This window comes from Propithecus coquereli, unplaced genomic scaffold, assembly GCF_000956105.1.
Source record: "Propithecus coquereli isolate 6110/MARCELLA unplaced genomic scaffold, Pcoq_1.0 Scaffold302, whole genome shotgun sequence".
Lineage (NCBI taxonomy): Eukaryota > Metazoa > Chordata > Mammalia > Primates > Indriidae > Propithecus > Propithecus coquereli.
The window spans coordinates 1623655-1651592 of NW_012148642.1; the positions used below are offsets into that span (position 1 = coordinate 1623655).

A 27938-nucleotide genomic window follows, 5' to 3' on the forward strand; every position below is an offset into this window, starting at 1 on the left:
CCAATCAGCGGCGCGGGGGGCGGACCGCGGGCGCGCACGTTCCGGGCCCGCAGCTCTAGTAGCCAGAGCGCACGGAGGCGCGGCGCGGAGGTGGCGGGGACCGGGCGGGTGGCTCCGTCTCCTTCGCTCGCCTCGCCGCCTTCTTCTCTCCGCGGCCGGACCGGAACTATGTGATCCCGGAAGTTCCGGGGCCATTGCTGTGTGGGATAAACAGTAATGGCGGAGGCTGCGGCTCCGGGAACAACAGCCACAACATCAGGAGCAGAAGCGGCGGTGGCAGCGGCCTCCCCCACCCCTCTCCCCACAGTCGCCGCCCCGTCCCCGGGGGCGGGAGTAAGGGGCGGCGGCAGCGACGGCAGCGGCGGCGGCTGGACTAAACAGGTCACCTGCAGGTAGGACGTTGCGTGGCGGAGCGCCGGGCGAGGGGAGGGGGCCGCGGGCCGAGCGGGCGGCAGAGGTAGGAAGGAGGCCGGCGGGGAACGGGCGCGGAGGGAGAGGGGGCCCGTGTTTGCGACCGCGGCAGCCGCTGCCGCCGCGTCTCGGCTGGTCACTGCGTCAACCCCCTACGGGCCGCGGGGGCCCGGCAGCGCGCGTTCGCCTAGGCGTCCTCCTGGGCTGCACCTCTCTCCCCTATCCCCTGCTGCTCTCGGCTCCGTGCACCTTTCGGGGCTAGGTAGAATGGCTCCTCCCGGCTAGATGGTGTGTATGTGTGTGTGTGTGTGTGTGTGTGTGTGTGTCAATAGATGCCCCCAACCCCTACCTCCAGCTCTTGAGCTTCGGAAAGGGGGAGGGAGGTTATTACTATGAGCAGGTCTCCCAACGACCCTCTCCGGGCTTAGGAGACCCGGCCGAGGGCCCCAGCGAGCCGGCTGGGCCACCCGGGCCTCTCCCACCCTGCGTGTCTTCCGTTCGTAACGTCTTTTCACGTCTCTACGCCCCCGCCCAACCTGAGAAGCTTTTGTATTTTTTCTTTGTATGTTTGTGGAGCTTGGCGGTGCTGAGCTTTGTCTTAGAACCAAGCGATCGGGGAACCGGGGTCGTCTCCTCCACCCTGGATTTTATGAGCTGCCATCATTACCCTCCCCCAGCACAGTGTTCCTCTTTTGAAATTCTCGCATCTTAATTCTGAAGGGAGTGAAAGAGCTCGTCCCTTTCCAATGATAGATTTGGTTTTGGTTTTGTAGGAGAGATGAAAATATTAGAAAAATAAGTGATGGAGTTTATACGGACGTGTACGCGTGTAAAGAGTTACCAAGCTGTATTCATAAGAAGGCATTTAATTGTATGTTTGTTAAACTCCGATTGTTTTTTTTTTTTTTTTTGAGACAGAGTCTCACTGTGTTGCCCGGGCTAGAGTGCCGTGGCATCAGCCTAGCTCACAGCAACCTCAAACTCCTGGGCTCAAGCGATCCTCCTGCCTCAGCCTCCCGAGTAGCTGGGACTACAGGCATGCGCCACCATGCCCGGCTAATTTTTTCTATATATTTTTAGTTGTCCAATTAATTTCTTTCTAATTTTAGTAGAGACGGGGTCTCGCTCTTGCTCAGGCTGGTTTCGAACCCCTGAGCTCAAACAATCCGCCCGCCTCGGCCTCCCAGAGAGCTAGGATTACAGACGTGAGCCACCGCGCCCTGCCCCGATTGTTAAACAGTGACCAGTAGTAGGGACTGTAAGTTTTTCTTATATCGGTTGAAAAAAAATCCTATTTAATGCGGGTTTTCAACTGGGTGGCATAATTTAGGTGCATATGTTAACAGGTAAACATATTCCTAATATACAGAACTGCCTTTTGTAGTAATAACGGTGAGATTGAAGCATTCCCAGCCTTTTATGTGATATTAGTGGCGAGATTGATGCTTTCTCCATCTTCATTGTGATATATTTAAGACATGAAGGATAAGCTTAATCATTTTCAATAGTGGGATGCAGAAAGCATAAAGGCAGTTTCGGGTAACTTGCCTTATTCATCGGTAGATCCTAAGAATGGAATCAAGTGCAATATTCCAAGGAATGAAAATTTTAAAGTTTCTGTTTATAGAACCGGTTATTTGAATTTCTATTTATTTCTCTTTTCTTTACAATGCTATAGTCGATTTATATATGCTAGTTGTCTTTTACAACTAAAAACTAGTGGAATCTTTTTATTCATGAACTTTCTAGCTATTCACCCTGCAGCCAGTCTGCCTCCATATAATGAAAATAATCTTCCTTCAAAATGTGAGTTCTTTAAGAATTACATAAGATGTCTTGATTTTGCCCACTATCTCCAACCTAAATAGAGAATAGCCTTGAGCACCCGTCACCAACCTGATATTTATATACTTATCTCTTTATCCTATTGTATCGGTGAATTCATCCCAACTTTACATTTCTGGATAGAATTCATTGTCACTTTCAGCACTGTACTTTCCCCTCTGTTAGGTACTTTTCCCTGTTTCTCCTTTTTCTAGTTCCTCCCCTGTATCAGAAGACTCTAAACAGTTTACCAGGTTAATATTATTCTTTGCCTTCCTTTAGTATATTTGAGTTAGTGACATATTCTAGATGTTTCCTGGACCATGGGGAATACTTTGCCCATGAACCAATAGATTTATGTGTTTAAGAAATTTACATAGTTGAGTAACCTAATAATTTGAAAAAGCATTATGTAAAAGATACAGGCTTAGATGTACTAGTTCTTGGTTTGTTTTTTTTTTTTTTTGAGACAGAGTCTCACTCTGTTGCCTGGGCTAGAGTGCCGTGGTGTCAGCCTAGCTCACAGCAACCTCAAACTCCTGGGCTCAAGCGATCCTCCTGCCTCACCTGCCTCAGCCTCCCGAGTAGCTGGGACTACAGGCATGCGCCACCATGCCCGGCTAGTTTTTTCTATATATTTTTAGTTGTCCAATTAATTTCCCTCTATCTTCAGTAGAGACGGGGTCTCGCTCCTGCTCGGGCTGGTCTCGAACTCCTGAGCTCAAACAATCCGCCCGCCTCGGCCTCCCAGAGAGCCAGGACCACAGGCGTGAGCCACTGCGCCCAGCCTCTTTCCATTTTTTGGTAGAGACGTGGTCTCGCTCTTGCTCAGACTGGTCTCAAACTCCTGAGCTCAAACGATCCTCCCGCCTTGGCCTCCCAGAGTGCTAAGATTACAGGCATGAGCCACCGTGCCCAGCCTAGTTTTTGGTTTTGTATAGCCTGTATATAGCTTTTGCTTGAGACAGTTACCTTTGAAAAGTACAGGTTAGTTCATACGTCTTGGGTTTTAATGTTTGACATTGTTTTCATTTGTTCTAGGTACTAGCATGATCTCATATTAAAAAAAACCTTTCTCCATTAGAGGAATATCAACTATGATATCTTTATTTATTCTAGACTTTGAGCTCTCTTAAGAGGAGTAGGGCCCTATCATTGTACTTGCAGGGCTTTCCTCAGCACCTGACCTACAGCGGTTACTCGGTAAATACTTGAATTGATGTTGATAAAGTCATACCTAAGATTATCCATTTTAAATAGCAACTCGTAAGATTCCTCTGCTTCCTTGCTTTCCTTTTCTTTTAAACCATTTGTAAATTAGCAAAGACAAAGGACTTAATCGAACATGTGTATATCTCTCTGGGACTACCTTGTTCAAACCGTCCAGTAAATAAACATTGCATGCCTACCATGGGAGATACAGTACTTGGCCAGGCGCAGTGGCTCACACCTGTAATCTTAGCACTCTGGGAGGCCGAGGTGGGAGGATCGCTTGAGCTCAGGAGTTGGAGACCAGCGTGAGCAAGAGTGAGACCCCATCTCTACTAAAAATAGAAAAAATTAGCCGGGCATCGTGACGTTTGTAGTCCCAGCTAAGCTACTTGAGAGGCTGAGGCTGGAGGATCACTTGAGCCCCAGGAGTTTGAGGTTGCTCTGAGCTAGGCTGCCATGGCACTATATGTAGCCTGGGCAACAGAAGGAGACTCTGTCTCAAAAAAAAAAAAAAAAAAAGAGAGAGAGACAGATACAATACTAGATGTTAAAGGGAATGTACAAGTATACTGTGTTGTAAATAAATATTATCAATATGTTTGATAGCTAAAACTCCTTTGAAGAGAATTCAAGGTAATGGTGTCTTCCAGTGTTCGTGTTGATTTCTTATAACGAATCACTCCTATGTCTAGGAATTTGATTAAGGCGATTTTCTTCACTTAGGTGTAATCCTCTTAGAAGTTCTTTGGGTAAAGATATTTGTTCTTATTAATTGTTTAGAATCATCTGTAGTTTCATGCTGGTTACAATTTCTTAATGTTTCTCTTGAAAATTCTTGTGTTTTATTCCTGCTGCTTAAGAAAAACCTAAGAATACCTTTTCTAAGAACCTGTATTATACTGCCACCACCAGGCTGCTTTTCGTATCTGTTATTGGAGGAATACTGTGAACTAGAAATGCTCATTTGCTCTTCTAGTTTCCTTGAGTGTGGTGTTACAACAGTTAATATGTAAAGAAAAGTTGTAATTTGCAAATTGTAATTTCACATTTAGATCCTGCTTTATTAGAGTGCTTCTACAATGGTAGATGAGTGTTCTGCAAGTTGAAATAATATATTAATACAAAAATCAAACATTTTGATTTTTCGAAAGAAGTTTATTTTTAGAAAGTGATTAATATGCTTTATTTTTATTTTAAAATATGAAACATTTAGTGAATTTGCATCCAGGGGCCATGCTAATCTTTCTTTCGGGCCAATTTTAGTATATGCGCTGCCAGAGCCAGCACTAATATACCTTAAAAATAAAGGAAAGGCTGGGTGCAGTGGCTCACGCCTGTAATCCTAGCACTCTGGGAGGGCCAGGCGGGAGGATTGTTTGAGCTCAGGAGTTCGAGACCAGCCTGAGCAAGAGCGAGACCCCGTCTCTACTAAAAAAAAAAAAAAAAAAAGAAAGAAGTTATCTGAACAACTAAAAAGATATAGAAAAAATTAGCCGGGCATGGTGGCGCATGCCTGTAGTCCCAGCTACTCAGGAGGCTGAGGCAGGAGGATCGCTTGAGCCCAGGAGTTTGAGGTTGCTGTGAGCTAGGATGACACCACGGCACTCACTCTAGCCAGGGCAACAGAGTGAGACTCTGTCTCAAAAAAAAAAATAAAAGAAATCTGTAATTTTTTTTTTTTTTATCTAAGTGCTGTGATGTCAATGGTGAAATTTATTGCTTCCAAACTATAGTTTTTTATTTTCATTTTGGTTTTTTTTTGTTTGTTTTTTTGAGAGACGGTCTCTCTGTTGCCCAGATTAGAGTGTTGTTTTTTTTTTTTTAAGTAAATTTGCCCTGACAGATACACAGTGTTTTTTGAGGGGAAATGGAGGTGATAATACTTAGATGGCATTGAAAAAGTTATCCAGCCTAGGTGAAGAAAAATTAATTTGCTGTTGACACTGTGATTCACCATGACATCGAGCTCTCATCTACAGCATTTATTAAATATGTAAGCATTATGTGTAATAGGTACTATATGAGATAAAAGGCAGAATAAACCATGGTCTTTACCCACCAGGAATTTACAGTCTAGTTTGAGAAACAGAGTACTCAACTCATTTAAAATTAAATATCAAAGTAAGAAATGTCACAGCAAATGAAGTGATTGAAGGTCACAGTTAATATTCCATAATTTCTAAAAATCCCCAGAGAGGTTGTTCTGATGCCTAGAGATACCATAAGGGTGGTGTTTGGGTCTCTCCGTACCCTCACAAACTACTTATTAGGGTTTCTTGTTTTGTGTCTTGGTGACCATGATTAGCTTTCCAAGTACAGCACTAGGCAGAGTCTAGTAAATTGTATTTGTCTTTATTACTGTACAATGTCTGGTGTCAGAATCTTTGCAGTAGAAGGGACTTTAGAAATCATGTGGCCCAGCCTTGTCACTGAAGGTAAGTTCAGGCTGGGCAGTGGCATCAAGGTGAATTTCGATGGTGGTTTTTGGTGTAGCATTTAAAAGCAAAGCAAGTTCTTATTTTTTATGGATTTTTATTTTGCGGAGAAATTCTTGGAAATGGGTTTTCTTTTTTCCTCTTTCTGTTACCTGTTATAAGTCATACTATTATATCATTCTCTCTTAAACTTGTACAGATACAGGTTGGCAAGAAGGGATTTTGTTGTGAGAACTGTTTATAATTCTGGGCAAACCAACACTGCTTCTATCACTGAGAGGCAAGGCAAGTAAAACAAACCAGAAAACCAAACATACCAAAGAACCATGTGAAATAATGCTTAGTATTTGGCAGTATCTAATTAGGGCTTGTATTCTAGTGTTTCGGTTGATTTGCAGTATTGGGTGATTAAGTGTCTGCTTGAATTCAATTCCCTTGATGATGCTAGTTCTGGAACTTATGTCATTGCTGGGTAGTTTGTTTCTCAGTCCTTATGTTGAGCCAGCTTTCCACATATATTCAGTTTGTCAAAATGGTGCTGGAAAAGGTTATTCCTTTGCCTTCTGGCTAAACTACAATGAATCGTTTAAGGATGGCTTGCTTGTAAACTTGGAATCTTTATGCCATGATATCTAGCTCTCCTGCCCTCTTTGGTTGCCTTACTCTTTCTAAACTGATTTGTTCATGTGTACCTCTTAAAATGCATTGTCAGAAGCAAATGTATTTAGATAGGGTCTGGCAGAGCGAAGCAGAGATGTGGAGGAAGGGCATGAGAAGGAACATGAACACCAGTGGAGACACTATACCAGTATGCCAGTTACTTGTGAAGTACTGGCTGATTTCAAGTTAAGATTCAATAGTTTACTGAGGATCATGCAACTAGTAAGTGAATTTGAAGTAAGCTGGAATTTAAAGAGTCTTCCTAATTCTAACCCTTTGTGCTTTTTATTACTGCTCAACAATCTGCTGCTACTAATACAGCCAGATTGTATTCACTGTTACGGTGGCTGCATTCATTGTTGGCTTTTGAAACTTGTGATCAAGTGAAGTCCCTAGATCTAATCATAATCAGTTAGCCAAGGCAGGTCATCTGGAAGGCAGCTTAATATAGTGTTAAAATTTAGGCTGGGCGCAGTGGCTCATGCCTGTTATCCTAGCTCTCTGGGAGGCCGAGGCGGGCGGATTGTTTGAGCTCAGGAGTTCGAAACCAGCCTGAGCAAGAGCAAGAGCAAGACCCCGTCTCTACTAAAATTAGAAAGAAATTAATTGGACAACTAAAAATATATAGAAAAAATCAGCCGGGCATGGTGGCGCATACCTGGAGTCCCAGCTACTCAGAAGGCTGAGGCAGAAGGATCCCCTGAGCCCAGGAGTTTGAGGTTGCTGTGAGCTAGGATGACGCCACGGCACTCTAGCCCAGGCAACACAGTGAGACTGTGTCTCAAAAAAAAAAAAAATTTAAACCTGATTTTGACATTTCCCTGTTTTAGATCCTTCCGTGGTTTCTTATTGCTTTAAGATACAAAGTCCTGAAGAATCTGTTCTCTAACTGTCCAGCCTCATCTTCCCCCAACTTTATGCTTGTTCTCTTCACACTCTCTGCTAGCCGCCTTTCAGTTCCTTGTAGTGATTGTACCTCTCTCCTACTATTGGGCCTTTGTATATGCTGACTGTCTGCCTAGAATGTTCTTTTCCTTTTTATTGTAGGTTAACAGGGGCTTATTCAACCACCCACTTTTAGGGCAAACATGACTTTGTTGGTGAAGACTTCCTTAAGCTACCTGGTCAAGTCATCTCTTCCTTTTCATGGCAAAATTTAACTTTTCTTAGCAATTGTATATTTTTACACCTATTAGTAGGATTATTTGACTTGCTGTCTTGTCTCTTCCACTAAATATTCAAGTTCTGTGAAAGGAGGAACCATGCCTGGTTTACTCAACCATCAAATCCCTACCTACCTACTGCACCGGGTAGACAGATAGTAGGAGCTCCTTTTGCTGAATACTGATTAGGGTGCCTTTGGGTTACAAACTTGATTCATTCACGTCTTTTGGAATTTGACCCTATTTGATTAGTTTAATCTCCATTTTCCTTCCTTGTAAAATTTGAAGTGCAGACCTTGTTTAGTGCTGCTTTGTATGGCATTGATTCATTATAATCCTAAGTTCCCCCCAAATATTTTTATATAAAAATACGTAAAAAGTAGAGTACTATCCTATGGTCTCAGCCAATGAGAACTAACTTGGTCATATGCTGTATTATGCTCTTTGCTAAAAAGTGCTAGTAGGCTGTCCACACTGTCCTAGGCCAGCCAATCTATTTGTTGACTCAATTTCACCCTGTCCTTTTAGATTCTAGAGAACAATTCTCACTGATCATGGATGTCACAAAGTAATAGTGGTGTAGGTGTTATAAAAGTGCTAAGAAAGAGTGACATGTTGAATTTTAAAAGTGCAGGTATTGGAGGTTGAGCACCTTGAAGTAGCTAGTTGAGGAAACAAGATCAGCAGCTGTCATGTAGTGATAGTGGAAGGGGTACTTTCACATAATTAATACTGCCATAAACCGAGTGCACAGTGGACTGAATGACAGCACGCAAAATACCATTTAAGAAAGCCTTAAAGTCCTCGTATTGTGCCAGAGATTTAGGAGCTCCTTCCCAGCTTGAGATCTCTAGGGAGATAATTTTATCAAGCCTTAAAACTCTATGAGTGGCTGGACGTGGTGGCTCATACCTGTAATCCTAGAACTCTGGGAGGATCCCTTGAGATAGTGAGTTCCAGACCAACCTGAGCAAGAAAGAGTGAAACCCTGTCTCTATGAAAAATAGGAAAAAAAAAAATTAGCTAGGAGCCAGGCATGGTAGCTCATGCCTATAGTCCTAGCTTCTTGGGAGGCTGAGGCAGGAGAATCACTTGAGCCCAGGAGTTTGAGGTTACAGTGAGCTATGATGACACTTGGGTTACAGAGCAAGTCTCAAAAATAAACAAACTAAACTGTATCAGTATCTCTATCTCTGACTTTAAATTGAACTCAAAGAAATATTGAAGGTATAAACACCTTTGTCTTGTGTATGTGGAATGTTGAGAGAGTAAAGAGTGTTTCACTGATGATACATCAGCAAACAACTGTATTCAAACAGTAACACTGCTTCAAATGAATAACCTAGTATCAACTTTTATACTTTGAAGATACTTTTATGAATACTTTGAAGCATGTTTTATCATAGTGGTGATTACAATGTATCATTGACTTAGTTGTATTTTTTTTTAAATCTTCTGTTCATTTATTTATGTAGCCAGAAATTATCTATTGATACAATTTTAGCAGACTTATTTTTCAAAGCCAAATTGTGTCTAAAAAAAGATTCTTTTCATAAGCAATAGAAAAATTGGGGTTATGTAGAGCTCAACCATCTTCAAAGCTTACAGAAAGTATTAATAGCACTGCAGTTGAACAAAAGTTCAAAACTGAGATGCATAAAGTTAAACCTAATAACAGTTGAAATGAGGCTAATTATACCTATAATTTGACTTCCTACTATGTTACGTTTTGTTATGGACTGCAACCCTTGGGCATTTAGGATCTTGATAATTGTAACTGTTCCTACTAAGATGTTAACATTTTTTTCTTTTCATGTTATCTACTGTCACATAGAAGGTTCATTTGCAGGTAATCTCTGAATAGAACCTCTCACATTTCAATTTAGGGGACAGCCTTCTTCAAGGCTTCTTGTAAATCTATTTTCTATGTATCATTCAATTCAGAGAGCAAAGTGGAATATACTTAATTATTCTGCACACCATCTCCAGATAACTGTGCTCTTGGACATTCTGCTACAACTACAACTGTGGTCCCCAACCTCTGTGGCCTGTTAGGGACTGGACCGCAGAGCTCCGCCGTGCACGCCCCTGCAACCCCCTGGTCTGTGGAAAAATTGTCTTCCATGAAACCGGTCCCTGGTGCCAAAAAGATTGGGGACCACTGCTCTATAAGACCAACCACATTTACATCCAGGACATACTTTTTCCTTAGTCTATACCAGTTTTATGTAAATAGATGTTCTGGGAATTGTAGTCTGTCAAAACTAAAACTTCCTAACCCTCTTTAAAAGAAAGAGACCAATAAAGGACCAAAGAATTAAAAAAATCCTGACAGAAGTCTGTGATGGGAGAGCAGGAGAAGGGTTCTACTTACTTTACAGGATCAAGGTTGTCTACCAAAAAATAAGACTCCTCATTTTCTTCCCTTCCCTCCCCTCCCCTCCCCTCTTTTTTTCCTTTTTTTGAGACAGAGTCTCGCTTTGTTGCCTGGGCTACAGTGAGTGCCCTTGCATCAGCCTTGCTGACAGCAACCTCAAACTCCTGGGCTCAGGTGATTCTCCTGCCTCAGCCTCCCAAGTAGCTGGGACTACAGGTGCGAGCCACCATAACCAGCTAATTTTTTTGTTTCTATTTTTAGTTGACTGGCTAATTTTTTTATTTTTATTTAATTTTTAGTAGAGACGGGGTCTCGCTCTTGCTCAGGCTGGTCTCGAACTCCTGACCTCAAATGATCCTCCCACCTCAGCCTCCCAGAGTGCTAGGATTACAGGCGTGAGCCACCACGCCTGGCCTCATCATTTTCTTAATCCACACCTTTACTTGGAGAAACAGATTGCTTGGGTCCACCTCCAATTTCAAATTTAGTAGGTCTGAGGTGGGGTCTCAAAATTTTCATTTCTAGTAGATTCTCAGGTGATGGTGCTGGTCCAGGTCAACTTACAAAGTTGACCTGAGTTGGGCCCAGCGTGGTGGCTCATGCCTGTAATCTTAGCACTCTGGGAGGCTGAGGCAGGAGGATGGCTTGAGGTTAGGAGTTTTAGGTTGTTGTGAGCTAGGCTGATGCCACGGGACACTAGACACACTAGCCCCAGGCAAAAGACTGAGACTCTGTCTCAAAAAAAAAAAAAAGGAAAAGAGACGCTGCCGAACTGTATTCCCATACCTGGCTTTTGGAAACAACACATGTATTCCTTTAAGGCAGCTGGCAGAGGTCTGTTTCTTTGTCTTCACTTTTGTAGCCAATTTTGTGTTTTCATGTTGCTTTGAAAGAATTAAAATGAATTCTTGAGGAAGTGAAATATATACAGTACTCTAACCCTTTCCAGTCTATGTTGCTTCTTGCTTCTTTATCTTTGATTGTTGTTTTTACAGATAGAGTTGCTATTATGGCCAAAGTTAGTGGAAAATAAGAAGCTGCCTCTGGGAGTGTAAACTGAGGCCAGTGATCAAACTTAACTGAACAACAAGATGAATGCTTAAAATCTGAGATTGGTACCTGGGTCTATGGGCAGCCTTCCTGTAGTACCCACATGAATCATTTTATGGTCATCCGGTCTAGTTCCACTTTCTTTGTGTTATTTTGTGTGTTTGTATGTTTATTGGGAGAATATATTAGTCATGAATTCTTTGAGGACTGGCTTTGATCTTTTTTTTTTTTTTTTTTTAATCTAGTGTTGTGGTCCTTTGTCTCACAGGTATTTTATGCATGGGGTTTGTAAAGAAGGAGATAACTGTCGATACTCGCATGACCTCTCTGACAGTCCATATGGTGTAGCGTGCAAGTATTTTCAGCGAGGGTACTGTGTTTATGGAGACCGTTGCAGGTAAGAATTTGTTTATGAATTCATTTTGTTCAGGGGATAGGTTGGGAGAGTTTGGGAGAAGAAAATGAGAGCAAAATACATAATTCTAATAGCTTTATACGTAACAGATTAGAAATACTTAATGCTTTGAAAAGTACTCCTGCTTTGTAATCCCAGCCCTTTGAGAGGCCAAGGCAGGACGATTGAGGCCAGGAGTTTAAGACCAGCCTGGTCAACATAATGAGACCCCATCTCTATAAGAAAAAAAAGTACTCCTTAGGAATATTAGTACATTGACAGAAATGTCTTTGCTTGGAGAGATTTATGTAATGACTAAATTGAATTGATGCCTGAGGAGCAATTTCTGCAAACCTAGGAGTAGAGTATGGTGAAGATATGTTTATATATTTTATATGTAGCATTTCTTTTTCAAAACCAAGAATGAAGTACATATTTGACCAAATTGGACCGGTTTCAGTCGTTCTCTACGAATATGAATTACAGAGAAAGGGATCTTAGGCATTTGGAATGGTGCATTAGGTTGCTAGAGGGCTTGTCATTCTGTCTTCATGCCCCGAGCTCACTAAACTAATAAGGCCCAAGGGCAACCAAGACTAGGAAAAATGCTTCAAGAATGCTTCTAGTGTCTATCTCAGAATGTTAGAGAACCAACAAGGATTAGCTATTAAGTAAGCTCTAGCATTATTCATTGAATTGGTACCATAATCCTGTTAAATTGCAATTCAGCAGTAGTGGGTTTAGGTAGTGTTTAAAAACTGGGTAGAGCCTTTTATTTTCCCAGTTCAGAAAATGTTTATTGATTATCTATGGATGTTAAACAAGTTACCCCCAAATTTAGCAATTTAAAACAGTGAATAGGCTGAGCACAGTTGCCTACACCTATAATCTCAGCACTTTGGGAGGCTGAGGTAGGAGGATTGCTTGAGCCTAGGAGTTTGAGGTTACAGTGAGCTATGATTGCACTACTGCACTTCAGCCTGGGCAGCAGTGAGACCCTGTCTCTAAAAACCAAACCAAAACAAAAAGACCCAAGGAACATTTATTATCACACAGTCTCTGGGGGGTCTAGAATCTGTGAATGGCTTAGCTATGTGGTTCTAGCTCAGAGACTCATGAGATGTCTGTTAGGATTTCAGCCAGGGTGGCAGTCATCTGAAGACTTGATGGGGGCTGGAGGATTGCTTTTAAGAGGGTTCATCCTTTCCCCCCTTTCACTACTGCACTTGACCAGTCTTGAAAAAAAAAAAAAAGAGGGCTCACTCACTTGGCTGTGGCAGACCTTAGTCTCACCATGTGGCCTTTCCATAGGGCTGCTTGAGTGTTCTTATAGCTGGGCACCTAGGTTTCCCCACAGCAAGGGAATCCAGAGAGGAGGCAGGGAGTAGCCACACAATGCCTTTTATGACCTAGTCTCAGTCGTCACATACTGTCACTTCACTAGTACTGGACTAAGCCACTAAGTTGAGACCACATTCACTAGTAGAGGAATTAGGTTCTACCTTTTGTTTTTGTTTTTGTTTTTGTTTTGAGACAGAGTCTCACTTTGTTGCCCGTGCTAGAGTGCTGTGGCGTCATCCTAGCTCACAGCAACCTCAAACTCCTGGGCTCAAGTGATCCTACTGCCTCAGCCTCCCGAGTAGCTGGGACTACAGGCATGTATTTTTTTAGTTGTCCAATTAATTTCTTTCTATTTTTAGTAGAGACGGGGTCTCATTCTTGCTCAGGCTGGTTTCGAACTCCTGAGCTCAAACAATCCGCCCGCCTCAGCCTCCCAGAGAGCTAGGATTACAGGTGTGAGCCACTGCGCCCGGCCAGGGTTCCACCTTTTGAAGGGAGGCTTGTCAAAGGGCTTTAGACATGTTTTAAACCACTGTCCTAGGTAAGACTTCTTGGCAGTGTCATAGCCAATTATACTGTTGTTATCAGGAAAAAAACTGTGTCAGCTATTAGGTTTAAATGCTTAGAGTTCAAAAGAATAGGAAATTATTGATGGATGGGTGGTATATTAATGTTACATGTATTTATTAGGAAATCCAGTCAGGATGGAGAGGGGAAAAGATCTTTTTCATGTGACTAGGAGCATAGAGGTGGATCCCTGATATCTGAGTTTAGTAGTCAGATCATTTTGTTCTCTGCCAATTTTTTCTTCTTCTTCTTTTTTTTTTTTTTTTTTGAAACAGTCTCAACTCTCTTGCTGAGGCTAGAGTGCCATGGCGTCAGCCTAGCTCACAACCACCTCAAACTCCTGGGCTCAAGCGATCCTCCTGCCTCAGCCTCCCAGGTAGCTGGGACTTACAGGCACACGCCACCATGGCTGGCTAATTTTTTCTGTTTTTAGTTGTTTGGCTAATTTCTTTCTACTTTTGGTAGAGTCGGGGTCTCGCTCTTGCCCAGGCTGGTCTCGAACTCCTGAGCTCAAGCAGTCCTCCCGCCTCGGCCTCCCAGAGTGCTAGGATTACAGAGTGTGAGCCACTGAGCCTGGCCCATCTGGTGTTTTTGAGGAGACTGTTATTTATTTATTTTTTTAAGAAATACTGCAATGAAAAAATTGGCAGAGGCCAGGCGTAGTGGCTCATGCCTGTAATCCTAGCACTCTGGGAGGCCGAGGCGGGAGGACTGCTTGAGCTCAGGAGTTCGAGACCAGCCTGGGCAAGAGCGAGACCCCGACTCTACCAAAAATAGAAAAATTAGCCAGACATCCTGGCTTACACTTGTATTATAGTCCCAGCTACTCCAGAGGCTGAGGCAGGAGGATCGCATGAGCCCAGAAGTTGGAGGCTGCAGTGAGCTATGATGACACCACTGCACACTACCCAGGGCAACAGACTGAGACTCCGTCTCAAAAAAAAGAAAGAAAGAAAGAAAGAAAAACACACCAGGCCTGTCTTCCTTGCAGTCACAATATTAAAGGGGGGGAAAGTTGTCAGAACTTCACCTTATAATGAATGAACAATCCTTTGTAGTCAGTCTGCAGGTCTTCTAGACTAGGCTAATTGTAGGGGAGCTGGGTTCCAGTCATTTGAGAGTTATTGCCAACTACGATGGAGAGGAATCGAATATTAAGAGCAGAGGATCTAAGGTGTCCAGCAGAGAGATGTGAACATAGGTTGCGAGGCAGATGGGGAAAAGGAATGGTTAACTAACAGATGGGCCTCTTATTTCAGAAGAGGTACTCATCTGATTGGACTGTATATGTAGAGTGAGTGGAAAACTGAACGGTAAATTAAAGAAGTCTGTGTACTAAGGCCTAGGCTCTACATGTTAATCAGCTTATTTTTTGGTTTGGTTTTGACAGCCTCAAATGGCTTAAGACCAGGGAATGAGGCAGACACCTATTTTGTTTTGTGAGGCTTTCATGTTTAGGCAGATGTGAGTTGCCTAATAAAGGAACTTTAGTTTTCTTTAAAGAGTATAGCTCTCTATTTTCTAAAACTCTTGGGGAATGATTCTGATTTGAACTGAGGTTAGAACTCTTAGGACTAACTGAAAGGAATTCAGGAAACCTATAATAGTCTGCCTGACAGTTTCGTGTTAATTGTTTAGGACAGGCTGTTACAGGTGATTATTAAGCTTGATTATGGACTAGCGAAAGAATCTTAGGAAGGGGTGTGTGGGTTTTTTTTTTTTTTTTTTTTGAGACAGAGTCTTGCTCTGTTCCCCTGGCTAGAGTGCCCTGGCATCAGCTTAGCTCACAGCAACCTCAAACTCCTGGGCTCAAGGGATCCTCCTGCCTCAGCCTTCTACTGTGACTACAGGCAGTAGCTGGGACTACAGGTGTTCGCCACCATGTCTGGCTAATTTTTTTTTTTCTATTTTTAGTTGCCCTGCTAATTTCTTCTATTTTTTGTAGAGTTGGGGTCTCACTGTGTTGCCCAGGCGGGTGTCAAACTCCTAACCTCAAGCAATCCTCCCACCTCAGCCTCTCAGAGTGCTAGGATTACAGGCATGAGCCACCGCACCTGACCTTTTTGTTAAATTTATACCTAGGGACTTGAACCTATTTCTCATTCTTACTATATAAGGATCCATTTATATAAGTTGCCCAGTGCCTAGGGATTTCAAATAATGTAACTCCTCGTAGAGGGAATAGGTAGCCTCTCCACTCTGACCTATTTTGTTTGTTTTGGTAGAGACAGGGCGCGGTTCTATTTTTGTTTGTTTTTTGAGACAGAGTCTGGCTCTGTTGCCTGGGCTAGAGTGCCGAGGCATCAGCCTAGCTAGCTCACAGCAACCTCAAACTCCTGGGCTCAAGCGATCATCCTGCCTTAGCCTCCCGGCTGGCTGGAAATACAGGCGCTAGCCACCATGCCTGGCTAATTTTTTTTTTAATTTTCATTTCTATTTTTAGTTGACTTGCTAATTTTTTCTATTTTTAGTAGAGACAGGGTCTAACTCTTAGCTCAGGCTGGTCTCGAATTCCTGAGCTCAAGCAATCCTCCCGCCTCAGCCTCCCAGAGTGCTAGGATTACAGGTGTGAGCCACCATGCCTGGCCCATGGTTCTTTGTTCAGGACTTTTTGCATATTACAGGACATCTGGCATCCTTTGCCCTGCCTCCTAAATGCCATTAGAACTCCTTTTTCTGGACACACCTTGGGGAAAGGGGCAATATTGCCTTGGTTGACTTGTTTGGAGGAGTTTTGCCCCATGGAAGGCAAATCTCATACTGAAGAATTCTGTAAATTAGAATCTGTAAAGGCAGGTGTTAGGGCATGGAAGCAGTGGGGGCGGGGAGTTGTAAGCCAGCCAGAGGGAGAAGAAAAATTGATTATATTTCTTCAGATAGAAGTTTGTACTATATCAAAGTATTTGCAGGGTGTGAAAGAAAGGCTTACTATTTCTTTAAATGTTGCCTCAGCATTAGTTATCACTTAACACTTTTACTAAAAGGATCAGTAATGCTATGACAATACATTGAAAAATTAATTTAGTAACTATAACAAAGTCACTGTTATGGACAATGACTCCAACAGATGTGACAATAGAATCCTAGTAAGCAGGGGTGGCAAATTTTTCATACAGGGCCAGGGAAATATTTTTGGTGATTCATGCTATGTGATCTCTTGTGTGGAAAAGCACCCATAGACAGTACATAAGCTAATGGATGTGGCTGCATTCCAATTGAAACTTTATTCTGGGATACTGAAATTAGAATTTCATGTAATTTTGTGTGTCATAAAATGATCTCTTTCTCCCCCAACCATTTTAAAATTAAAATGTCAAAACCATTCTTAGCTTTAGTTGGATTTGGCCCGAGGGTCATAGTCTGCCAATCCCTGCCCTTAAGGAGGTCCGTGTGTCAGTGAACTGTATTTTTCTAGTAAATGCCTTTCAAAATGGGAGTCCTGGTTTTTCTTTTTCTTTCTTGCTTTATTAATTTTTTCTTTGTACTTTATCCTTACTAGCGCTTACTCACAAATCTTCACTTCAGAAGCGTATTTTATATAGCTTTAGTCTGCATTAAGGAAATAACCTTACCTCAATAGACAGATTTGAGAACATGTTTTTCAGTGTCTTTCTCTAAATTTAAGTTCTGTATTTACTTCTCAATATAATCTCTTAGAATAAAGTTATTTGTTTTTATTTGATATATGTTCCTCTTCTAGAGGGCCTTTTAATTATGAAAGTTAGTTTTATCACATTTGCTAGTGGGGATCTTGTTTTATTGATATTGACCTCTCATTAGATGGTGCAGTTCTTTTCTTTTCTTTTTTTTTTTTTTTTTTTGAGACAGAGTCTCACTCTTTTTGCCCGGAATAGAGCGAGTGCCGTGGCGTCAGCCTAGCTCACAGCAACCTCAAACTCCTGGGCTCAAGCAATCCTAGTGCCTCAGCCTCCCGAGTAGCTGGGACTACAGGCATGCGCCACCATGCTCGGCTAATTTTTTGTATATATTTTTAGTTGGCCGATTAATTTCTTTCTAATTTTAGTAGAGGCGAGGTCTTGCTCTTGCTCAGGCTGGTTTCGAACTCCTGAGCTCAAACAATCCGCCTGCCTCGGCCTCCCAGAGAGCTAGGATTACAGGCGTGAGCCACCGCGCCCGGCCATGGTGCAGTTCTTAATGCAAGGTAGATGTTTATTATCAGGTGTTCAAAAAAAATTAACTGCTTGACTATAAAATGTTTATTTCAGTTTTTTAGTCTGTTCTTAGAAAAAAAAATCAGACTCTTTATGACTATAGACAACTGTAGAATATTTGAAAGCAAGAAAACTTTATTTATTTATAATTGTGGGCTTTCTAGCTAACTAATATACCTTATTGATTCCTTGATAAATTTACCCTGGAACCAAAATACACTTCTTTCAAAAACTTTGTAATATTTCCAATTTTTTTTAAGTCATTTACTGTGAAATCCTTTTTAGATTTTTTAAATTTTTTATTTATTTTTTAAGCCAGTCAAATTTAGCAGTGGGGGGTTGTAACCCTGAAATCCTTGAAGTGAATGTGCAAAGGAAGAAAAAAGGGTGTCATGTAAGTCTCTAAGACCTTTTATACATCATGTCATTTAATCTTCATTTAATTCTTTTAAAACTTTCCCAAAGCCTTAAAGACTTTGCATGCTGGTGGAGCTGGTGTTTTTAATTCAAACCTGTCTTAATTCCAAAACCCAAGTTCTTTTCTAATTTAAAGGCTGTGAAAGCAATTAACATTTTTTGAAATTCTCTTTCAAACTGGGGAGTTACTTAATCTGAAAAGTAAGGCTTTGGGGATCCTTATGGCTGGCTCTAAAAGAAACTTCAGAACTTGGTGCAATACTGGAAATGACCTTTATCTTGCTATCTAATATAGTAGCTACAAGCTACAGCGTAGCATTTGAACACTTGAAAATATGGCTAGAGCAAGGACTGAGAAACTGAGTTTTAAATATCAAGTATAAATAACTAGATGGGGCCAGAGGCTGCTGCATTGTACAGAGCAGCTTTAGAATCACATTCCACCTGTAACTGCCCCTTAGTTTCTCTAAAATGATGAGAGAATACTGAGAATACTTTCTCACTGTACTTGGATGAAGTCAGATGATGCAAGTGAAAGAGCGTAATCAAGATAGTTCCTTCTCAACCTCGAGCTTACCTGCTTCCACTTTACAGAACAGCACGCTCTGGGTTTGTAGCTGATAGCAGGATTCTCACATTACTTGTACTGCAAGGTAGGTTAACTAATACTTAAGCGTAGGAATATCAACACAGTTTGAGGTAACATGATTAAATAAAGACCAGCTCAGCAAATGTTTACCCTAAGCTAAAGGGGACAGCTTTTTAGTTAGATTTTGCTTCATTGTTAGATGTAAACATAGATACCTGTAACATACATAACCCATGATTAGTACTGCTTCATTGAAAGAACTGCTAGATACATACTATAAGTTATAGTACAGTTTGATTTACTACAGATATATAATTAATTTATTGTGTCTGAATAAAACTCTTAGTGTAGGCTGGGCACGGTGGCTCATATCTGTAATCCTAGCACTCTGGGAGGCTGAGGTGGGCGGATCGTTTGAGCTCAGGAGTTCGAGACCAGCCTGAGCAAGAGCGAGACCCCGTCTCTACTAAAACTAGAAAACAATTATCTGGACAACTAAAAAAATATATATAGAAAAAATTAGCTGGGCATGGTGGCACATGGCTGTAGTCCCAGCTACTCGGGAGGCTGAGGCAGTAGAATTGCTTGAGCCCAGGAGTTTGAGGTTGCTGTGAGCTAGGCTGATGCCATGGCACTCACTCTAGCCTGGACAACAGAGTGAGACTCTGTCTCAAAAAAAAAAAAAATAGTTTTATTGGAACATGGTCACACATTCATTTAAATAATGCCTATGGCTGCTTTTGCACTAAATTGCAGAGTTGAATAGTTGTGATTGACTGTATGACCTACAAAGCCTAAAATATTTATGTATTTGACCCTCTAAAGTTTGCTGAACCCTGGTCTGGCATCACATGGGGGCTTGTTAGACATGGAGAATCATGGGCTTCACTCCAGACTTACAAATTAGTTATCCGCCTGTTTAACAATTTCCCAGGTAATTCATATACACATTAAAGTTTGAAGAGGGGCCAAGAAAAGTATCAGGGAATATATGAAATTAGGCAGTGACTGCTTATTTTAAAATTTTCTTCAGATATGACCATAGCAAGCCATTGAAACAGGAAGAAGCAACTGCTGCAGACCTAACTGCAAAATCATCTCCTGCTGCTTCCCCAAGTCTCCCTGCAGCAGTCGGGCCACTTGCTGAAATGGATACAGGCGAAGCTGAGTCAAGAAATTCTAACATTGCAACTGTAGGAGCAGGTTCAGAGGACTGGGTGAATGCTATCGAGTTTGTTCCTGGACAGCCCTACTGTGGCCGTAGTAAGTATTCTGAAGAATAAAAGTTAGAGGGCTAGACAACAGTTCATCAATTAGCTGTTTCACAACCTCCCTGTTTCATTTTTAGCCTGATCTTAATATGGTACTTTAAATTGGATTACCTGAGATTTGCAGATGGAGTGAAAGAAACTTTTTCAATCCCGATAGTAATGAATTCAGAATGTTTTGAAAAACTGAAGCCTTTCTTCTTTAATCAGTACTTTTAAAAATTAAATTTCAGTCACCCAAGAAATACATAAAGAAGCTTTTTTGTTTTTTTTTTTAACAAGCCTAATCTTGGAAATATCAGCATTAGAAAAAATTCTATTTCTTGCAAGAGTGAAGAAATTAGTTCAATAGACTGTTCTGCAGTTTAATTGAAGTTCTTTTTATTTTTTTCTTTTCAGTTAGGTTCTCAGTTACCTTATAGTTCATATATTTGCCTTATCCATTTGGACCTTTACCACCCTCTTAAACATTTTCAGCTGCCCCTTCCTGCACTGACGCACCCCTGCAGGGCTCAGTGACCAAGGAAGAATCAGAGAAAGAGCAAACCGCTGTGGAAACAAAGAAGCAGCTTTGCCCCTATGCTGCAGTGGGAGAGTGCCGATATGGGGAGAACTGTGTGTATCTCCACGGAGATTCATGTGATATGTGTGGGCTGCAGGTCCTACATCCAATGGATGCTGCCCAGAGATCACAACATATAAAAGTAAGTCTTTAGGGAGATGTGTATGTTATTAGGTGTGAGAAACAAAATTTGTCCTTTCACAATATTGTTGGTTCATTTTAGAGAAACATTTGGTGAATTGAATGGTTATCAGAGAGCAGGGAAGATTTCTTACCTGGGCTTCTTGAATGCTTTATCAAGAAGTCATACTTCCAGAACTTTAGATTATGGGCTTTAAATTTTTTCCCCTCTTTTCCATCCTCTTTTTTTGGTTAAATAACATCTTTTCTGAGATTCACATTCTGTACAGGTTACTCTTTTAAAATGCACATTTTGTTGGTTTTTAGTGTAACAGAGTTGTGCAGCCATTACCACTATTAAATTGTAGGACATTTCATCATCCCCAGAAGATTATCGCATACCCGTTAGCAGTGACTCTTCATTTTACCCTTCCTCTAGCTCCTGGCTACAACTAATCTACTTTCAGTCTCTGTGGATTTGCTTATTCTGGATATTTCAGATAAAGGAGTCATAAACTATGTGGTTCTTTGTGACTGCCTTCTTTCACTGAGCATGTTTTCTAGGTTCTCCATGTTGCAGCATGTAGCAGTGCTTTATTCCTTTTTATGGCTGAATAATATTCTATTCCATGGCTAGACCACATGTGTTTTTCCATTCATGGGTTGCTGGACACTTAGGTCGTTTCCACTTTTTGGCTGTATGAATAATGCTGCTATGAACATTTGTGTCCAAGTTTTTATGGAAAGATAATGTTTTCAGTCCTCTTCTTAACATTTTGAGCAACTGCAAAATGTGTGGCTGCACCATTTTACATTTCCAGTTTGAAACCTGGGAGGTTTCAGACTATAGTTTTAAGCACACTTGCAGCATGAATTTTTTGTTGAAGATATTATGTTATAAACTTTTTATGTATTGGAGCAAATTTTGCTTCTAATCATCATTTCTATCGGTTTAATAAACATAATTTGGTTGTGGGAGGTGAAACATAGTGTAAGATAGACATAGTTTGAATCCTACCTTCACAGCATACTAGTGTGAACTTAGGCAAGTTAAATCCCTGTAAATCTTTCTATATATTGGGGATACCGGTGCCTACCTCTGAAGGAAAATTACTAAAACAAGTGATTATGGGTGACTTTCTTATTGATTTTCTACGTTTTCATATTTCTTTTTTTTTTTTTTTTTTTTTGAGACAGAGTCTCACTGTGTTGCCCGGACTCGAGTGCCGTGGCGTCATCCTAGCTCACAGCAACCTCAAACTCCTGGGCTCAAGCGATCCTTCTGCCTCAGCCTCCCGAGCAGCTGGGACTACAGGCATGCGCCACCATGCCCGGCTAATTTTTTCTATATATTTTTAGTTGTCCAATTAATTTCTCTCTATTTTTAGTAGAGACGGGGTCTCGCTCTTGCTCAGGCTGGTCTCGAACTCCTGAGCTCAAACAATCCACCCGCCTTGGCCTCCCAGAGTGCTAGGATTACAGGCGTGAGCCACCGCGCCCGGCCCCATTTTCGTATTTCTTATAATCATGTTTTTAGTAGGTTAAAAAAGTATATGATATCATGGATAACCTTGAAAACATGCTAAGTAAACAAACGTAGTCACAAAGGGCCACATACATGAAATATCCAGAATTGGCAAATCCACAGATTAGTGGTTGCCTAGCTTTGAGGTTTTTTGGGGGGAAATGAGAGACTGCTAATGGGTATGGGGTTTCTTTTTCGGGATAATGAAAATATTCTAATATTGTGGTAATCAGTATTGATTGTGGAACTGAAAATACTAAAAGTTATCTAATTGTACACTTTAAATGGGTAAATTGTACGGTTTGTAAATTATATCTCTAAAGCTGTTATTAAAAAAAAGACACAAGAATTATGTCCCTGTCACATAATAAATGTTAGTTTCCTTCACCGTTATTTTCTGACAGGTTTTAAATTAGGGTCTTAATCCTAATTACATTCTGCATATAGAAACCAGACATACAACAAACTTAGTATGAAAAACAGTCTTTAATGTGGATAACAGCAGGAGTTGAGCTGTAGGCTTAGGGCAGAGAAAATTGGGCCATTTTTCAGTTCCTGGAGTTGAGTCCTTGTAGTTTGGTTTTTACAGTATTGTCAAGTCCCATGTCACTGCATCTGTTCACTTGTGAACAAAGCTTATTTTAATGTCAGATTGGGAGCATCATTTTTCAGTTGGCTATTTGGTTCTCTGAACATGAGTCATTAACAAGCTTAAGTCCGTCAGGATTCAAGTGACTTGATTACACTTCTCTCCACTTTCTCTAGTCTTGCATTGAGGCCCATGAGAAGGACATGGAGCTCTCATTTGCTGTGCAGCGCAGCAAGGACATGGTGTGTGGGATCTGCATGGAGGTGGTCTATGAGAAAGCCAACCCCAGCGAGCGCCGCTTCGGGATCCTCTCCAACTGCAACCACACCTACTGTCTCAAGTGTATTCGCAAGTGGAGGAGTGCAAAGCAATTTGAGAGCAAGATCATAAAGTGAGACTCCTCCCCAATCTTCGTTTGTGCTTTCTATTTTGGGGAAGAATTTAGTAACTTGTGCCAACTTTGAACCAGCTGGACCACATTTAAATGCATGCATTTTATCTCGAACCTGGGGTATTCTAATTGGGATTTCTCGTTTGTATTTCAGCTAGCTTCTAGGTTAGTTGGTCTATCTACTTTTATTTGAATGAGGAAGCCCTATGTATCAGTTAGTAGAATCTTTGTGCTTTTTCTGAGGAGATTGTGTTTAATGGATTATTAGCCAGTTTAGGCTCAGTGAACAAACTTACCTAGCTCTGAATGTATGTTTCCTGACATTCTACATTTTCCACTTTCCTATTCCATCCATTAAGCTAGCCAATAATCCACCATCCTTTAAAGATTGTTCTCATAACTGAACAAAACTACATAATCTAAACAGAGCAAAGTTACAAAAAATAAATTTATTTAAACGAAAGAAAAAGGAGTCTGTGTGAAATGTCTTTTGTTTTTGTTCTTGTTCTTGACCTAAGTAATTTTTTTATAAAATGAACTGGCTAGCCACTGAGTTGGATTTATAAAGGAGTTTGTCTTGCCTCAAAAGAAATGAGCAATTGTGTGACAGTGTGTGGAACCCTTTCAGGAAATGCCCACGTGCCTTTCAGCTAAGTCTGGAGGTGACACACCGGGGTGTGTCCTTGAAGAGTGGGCCTGTAAAGGGGGAATGTGCATTGCAGCCTGTTCATTGTTTCCCAGGTCCTGCCCAGAATGCCGGATCACATCTAACTTTGTCATTCCAAGTGAGTACTGGGTGGAGGAGAAAGAAGAGAAGCAGAAACTCATTCAGAAATACAAGGAGGCAATGAGGTATGAGCACTGCAGCCTTTTCTCAGGCCAAGAGCCCAACGTAGCTTGGGCTCACTTTGAAAAGAACAGTGCTGCATTATACACTCCTACCTCCTTCCTACCCTTCTTTTACTTCCCAGTATAGTTCGTCACCCCTGGTAACACTTACCCAGTATGTCTCTTGCTATATAGCACAGTCCTTGGGATGCATGCCGAGGGACTGTGTTATAATGAAGTCTGTCCTGCTGATAGCTAAAGCCCTGTGGATGGGGTTCTACCTTATTCTGAATCCATGTTATAGTTGTCCTGTGTTAATTCCTGTGTGTTGGCTTTCTAGAAGGTTTTCTCTCTACGGGATCTGTTATACAAGAGCTGTTAAACAGCATGAACTTGAACAAAGTATCTGTTTCTATTGTTTCATGCATTGGCGCACACATGCTTATAAGAACACACTTGGGGGGGGCTGTAAACAGACATACTGGTTCTATCCCTACCTGTTTAAAGAAACCCCGGATGATAGTCAAATACAGACCTGAAATCCACTGTGAGTAAGGGTTGCGGTATTTTCCTTTCCAGCAACAAGGCGTGCAGGTATTTTGATGAAGGACGTGGGAGCTGCCCATTTGGCGGGAACTGTTTTTACAAGCATGCGTACCCTGATGGCCGTAGAGAGGAGCCACAGAGACAGAAAGTGGGAACATCAAGCAGATACCGGGTAACTCTCACTGTTTTTTTAAAGGAGGGGAAATACCACAATATCAGTTCAGTCGTGCACATATTGGGGTAGGGGAAGGAGAAGATTAACACTCAGGTTTGGGAGTGAGACTAGAATATTACAGGAGGAAACAAACCTCAGAAAACTGGGAGGGATAGGAAAGGAAGAAATAGAATGCTTAAAGCTCTAGCCTAAACTGTTTACATTGAGTACCCAGAGGGGAGGAATTGGTAAGATGGAAACCCTAAATAAGAAGTCTGGTTCGTCATGCCCTCTGGTGTGCTGGATGATTTGCCTTGTAAACAACAGAATAGAAGATACTGCTCGGCACTGCCACCCCTATCATGGCCTTGTTTCTTACAGGCCCAACGAAGGAACCACTTCTGGGAGCTCATTGAGGAAAGAGAGAACAGCAGTCCCTTTGACAACGACGAAGAGGAGGTTGTCACCTTTGAGCTGGGCGAGATGTTGCTTATGCTTTTGGCTGCAGGTGGGGACGACGAACTGACAGACTCTGAAGATGAGTGGGACTTGTTTCATGATGAGCTGGAAGATTTTTATGACTTGGATCTATAGCAACCTTGCGTGGCGCGGGAACTGGTCTGCCGAGCCTCAGACAGTAGCTGTCCCTGTGCTGGTGTGGCAGTGCCTGTGTTTCTCTCCTAGGCAGGCCTATCAACTCCAGGTGCTGTCGTGATAATTTTTACCCAGGGCCTGTCTTCTCAATCCCTCACCTTTCCCCAAGGAGTGTATTGTTTTCTCTGTTTAAAAAAGTTACAAAAATAAATCTTAAAGTTAGTTTTTTTGTAACACGAGTTTAACTGTCAGACAGTTAGTGTAGGTTCGTTGCGTCATCTGTTTTCAACCAGATTGTGTTTATGGACTTTTCACACTCATTTTGAGGACCGCCCCAGGTTCAAAAGTAAAAGCACTGGCCTTGCTTTGAGGTCTAAGAATAGGAGTGTTGGGTGAAGGGACCTGAGCTGGCAAGTAGCCTTCTGCTACAGACGAGGAGGTGGCTCCTTGGGGTTTCCGGTGAAATCTGCACATCTGTGTTTTTATACCTGTTCCCTACCCTGGAATCCCCACCATGTACACTTGTTCTGTGGTTTCGATCTCTTGTTCAATTGCACATAAGTAATACTACTGGGTAACCAGAACCAGGTGAGAATGTGTTGAGATTTCTACTGTGTTTTGCATGATAGGAAAATGGAGAAAGAATACATATTAAAGATATAGGGTCACAAAATCAATGCAGAGTTGGAAGTTGACTCCCAAGGGCTGGTAGACTTGATGTGAGTGTGGGGGAGAGGGAGAGAGAGAGAGAGTGAGTGTGTGTGTGTGTGTGTGTGTGTGTGTGTGTTTGAGAAATAAGCTTCTCATCCCTGCATAGATGCAGTATTCTTAGCCTTAGTAGAAAAAACTTGGTTCAGTGGTTTCAGCCTTGTGTGGCAGATAGATCTTAAAGGACAAAGCAGTGTATTGGTAGTTGTTAATATAGCAGTGCTAGCTCTGTCTATATACATAGAGAAATTGGGGTTAGCCATAAAAGGTTAAAACTATCTGGTTATCCCATATATTAACACAAACTGGCTCTTGGACACACAGTTGTCTTTAATGTTCTATGATCTAGCCTTTCCAATTCAGGCACTTTTTGAAAAATCTTTGTCCTCATTTGAGGAGTCTTATTGTTGGGTTTTTGTGTTTGTTTTGGTGGGCATTTGCCTCATTCCACCCCTGAGCTTTGCAGGTTGACAGATTTGATTCAAAACTATGTTCTAAGGTGTTTATTATAGTGGAATAATTGGTTTACAGTAATAAGTCACACTTTGCCACTACAGGGGAGGGAGCGGTAATCGATAAGACAAGCTAAAGTTCAGTTAGAAGAATTCCTTGATCAGAAATTTTACCTTTGCATTTTGTTGCTCTTTTTACTGAAAATAACTTGGAGATGCTCCTGGTTTGTCCATCCACTGCTTTGATTCCTTCAATCCCGCCCATTCTTTCACTTTAAGAAAAAAAGAAATAATTGTTGCAGAGGTCTCTGTATTTTGCAGCTGCCCTTTTGTAAGAAGCACTTTTCCCAAATAAAACAATTAAAAAAAAAAGTTGGCTTTCTGTTTTGTGTAATGAGCTATTGTAAAATGTGCACATGTCAAAAAATAATATGTTTCTTTCATTGACTCTTTGATCACTTCCCCAGTCAAATTTCTGTGGGTATAGTTTCCTTGAGAAAAGTGACACCTTTTAAACGACATCTAGCCTGCTGAGAAGTGTTAGAGAAAAGGGGAACTTTACCACCCGGGATCATGGAACTCTTCTCCCTAGGCAAGACTAACTCACCTAGGCAGAAGGCTCTGTGCTCTTGTGGTTAAACCCGCTTTGTGCCCTCCAATCACAGGCAGGCGCAGGCCACAGCATAAGTGTATTTTGAAAGACTGTTTTTCTTCATAATTATTTTGCAAAATTTTTTTATGTTTGAGAGTCATTCTGCCACTCACATGGAATATCTTCACATGACCGACCCTTTTGCTGTACTTACTTGTAAAAATAATTTTCTTGGTTTAAATATTAAGAATTTATGCCATCGAAAATGTTTCCGCATCTAGGAATCATGTATAAATGCTTATTTTAGTCATGGTGATGGCTGTAGATCCACTGAGTAGTCTATCTGTAAGCTTACATTCCAGCAGCTCCCTTCCAGGAGAGTGAAAAGTCCACCCTCAGTTGCTACTGCTGAAGGGCTCAGAGGAGAGATGGGACTGTTGGATAAGAAGGAGAGAGACTTAAAAACCCCTGGAAAGTGGGAAGCAGCTCCTCATCAGCTGTCCTGTTGGTATATCTGAGTCTATGATGGGGAGAGTGGTATAGGCAAGGTCCAAGTGATGCTAATAGATAATTTCAGGGTTTAGGTAGGTCTGTGTTTGGAGTAGCTCCTCTGTATCTTTGAAAAGACCGTGGGAGCTTACATATTAGTGCAAGTAATCAATAATTCATATTACTACCCTGTCACTGGCTGCTTTGAGAGCTAGTTCCCTTCTTTCCCCAAATGTGGTTGCCAGTTGCAAAAAAAGTTGGTACAAACATTGGTGGGTGAAACTTCTCACTTTCTCATTTGCGCAAAACTATGATTTCAATCTCTTTCCTGCCACCACTCATGATAAGTAATGTTTACATCAGGGACATACAGATTCTTTTTAAAGTTTGAAGAAAAGGTGAAATGAATACTGTCAAAGGTTGGGGGAGGGATGAGGCGTGATAGTGATAAAGGCGTTTGGTAGTCATTGTCGTTCACAATGTTGACCAGATTGCCACGTCTCTGCTT

General features: G+C 41.6%; 1 protein-coding gene across 3 annotated transcripts; it reads left to right on the forward strand.

The window, feature by feature from the left end:
- Positions 1 to 26721, forward strand: MKRN1 (makorin ring finger protein 1). 3 transcript variants are annotated; one of them, XM_012649769.1, is made up of 8 exons: positions 1 to 392; positions 11401 to 11529; positions 19646 to 19875; positions 20358 to 20584; positions 22853 to 23067; positions 23809 to 23919; positions 24475 to 24613; positions 24977 to 26721. In XM_012649769.1, the coding sequence occupies exons 1-8, from the start codon at positions 217 to 219 to the stop codon at positions 25187 to 25189; spliced, it is 1440 nt and encodes a 479-aa protein (XP_012505223.1). In that variant the 5' UTR covers positions 1 to 216; the 3' UTR covers positions 25190 to 26721. The 3 variants fall into 3 exon arrangements, with proteins under 3 accessions (XP_012505223.1, XP_012505224.1, XP_012505225.1); XM_012649770.1 differs by having other exon boundaries at positions 22904 to 23067; XM_012649771.1 differs by lacking the exon at positions 1 to 392 and adding an exon at positions 441 to 457 and having other exon boundaries at positions 24977 to 25428.
- The last annotated feature ends 1217 nt before the right edge of the window (positions 26722 to 27938 follow it).

Bases quoted from the DNA above. Each gene is read 5' to 3' on its own strand.
- MKRN1 (XM_012649769.1), top strand. From the start codon at position 217: ATGGCGGAGGCTGCGGCTCCGGGAACAACAGCCACAACATCAGGAGCA. The intron at 11,530-19,645 runs GTAAGAATTTGT...AATTTTCTTCAG, and splicing joins GTTTATGGAGACCGTTGCAG to ATATGACCATAGCAAGCCAT. The intron at 20,585-22,852 runs GTAAGTCTTTAG...CACTTTCTCTAG, and splicing joins AGAGATCACAACATATAAAA to TCTTGCATTGAGGCCCATGA.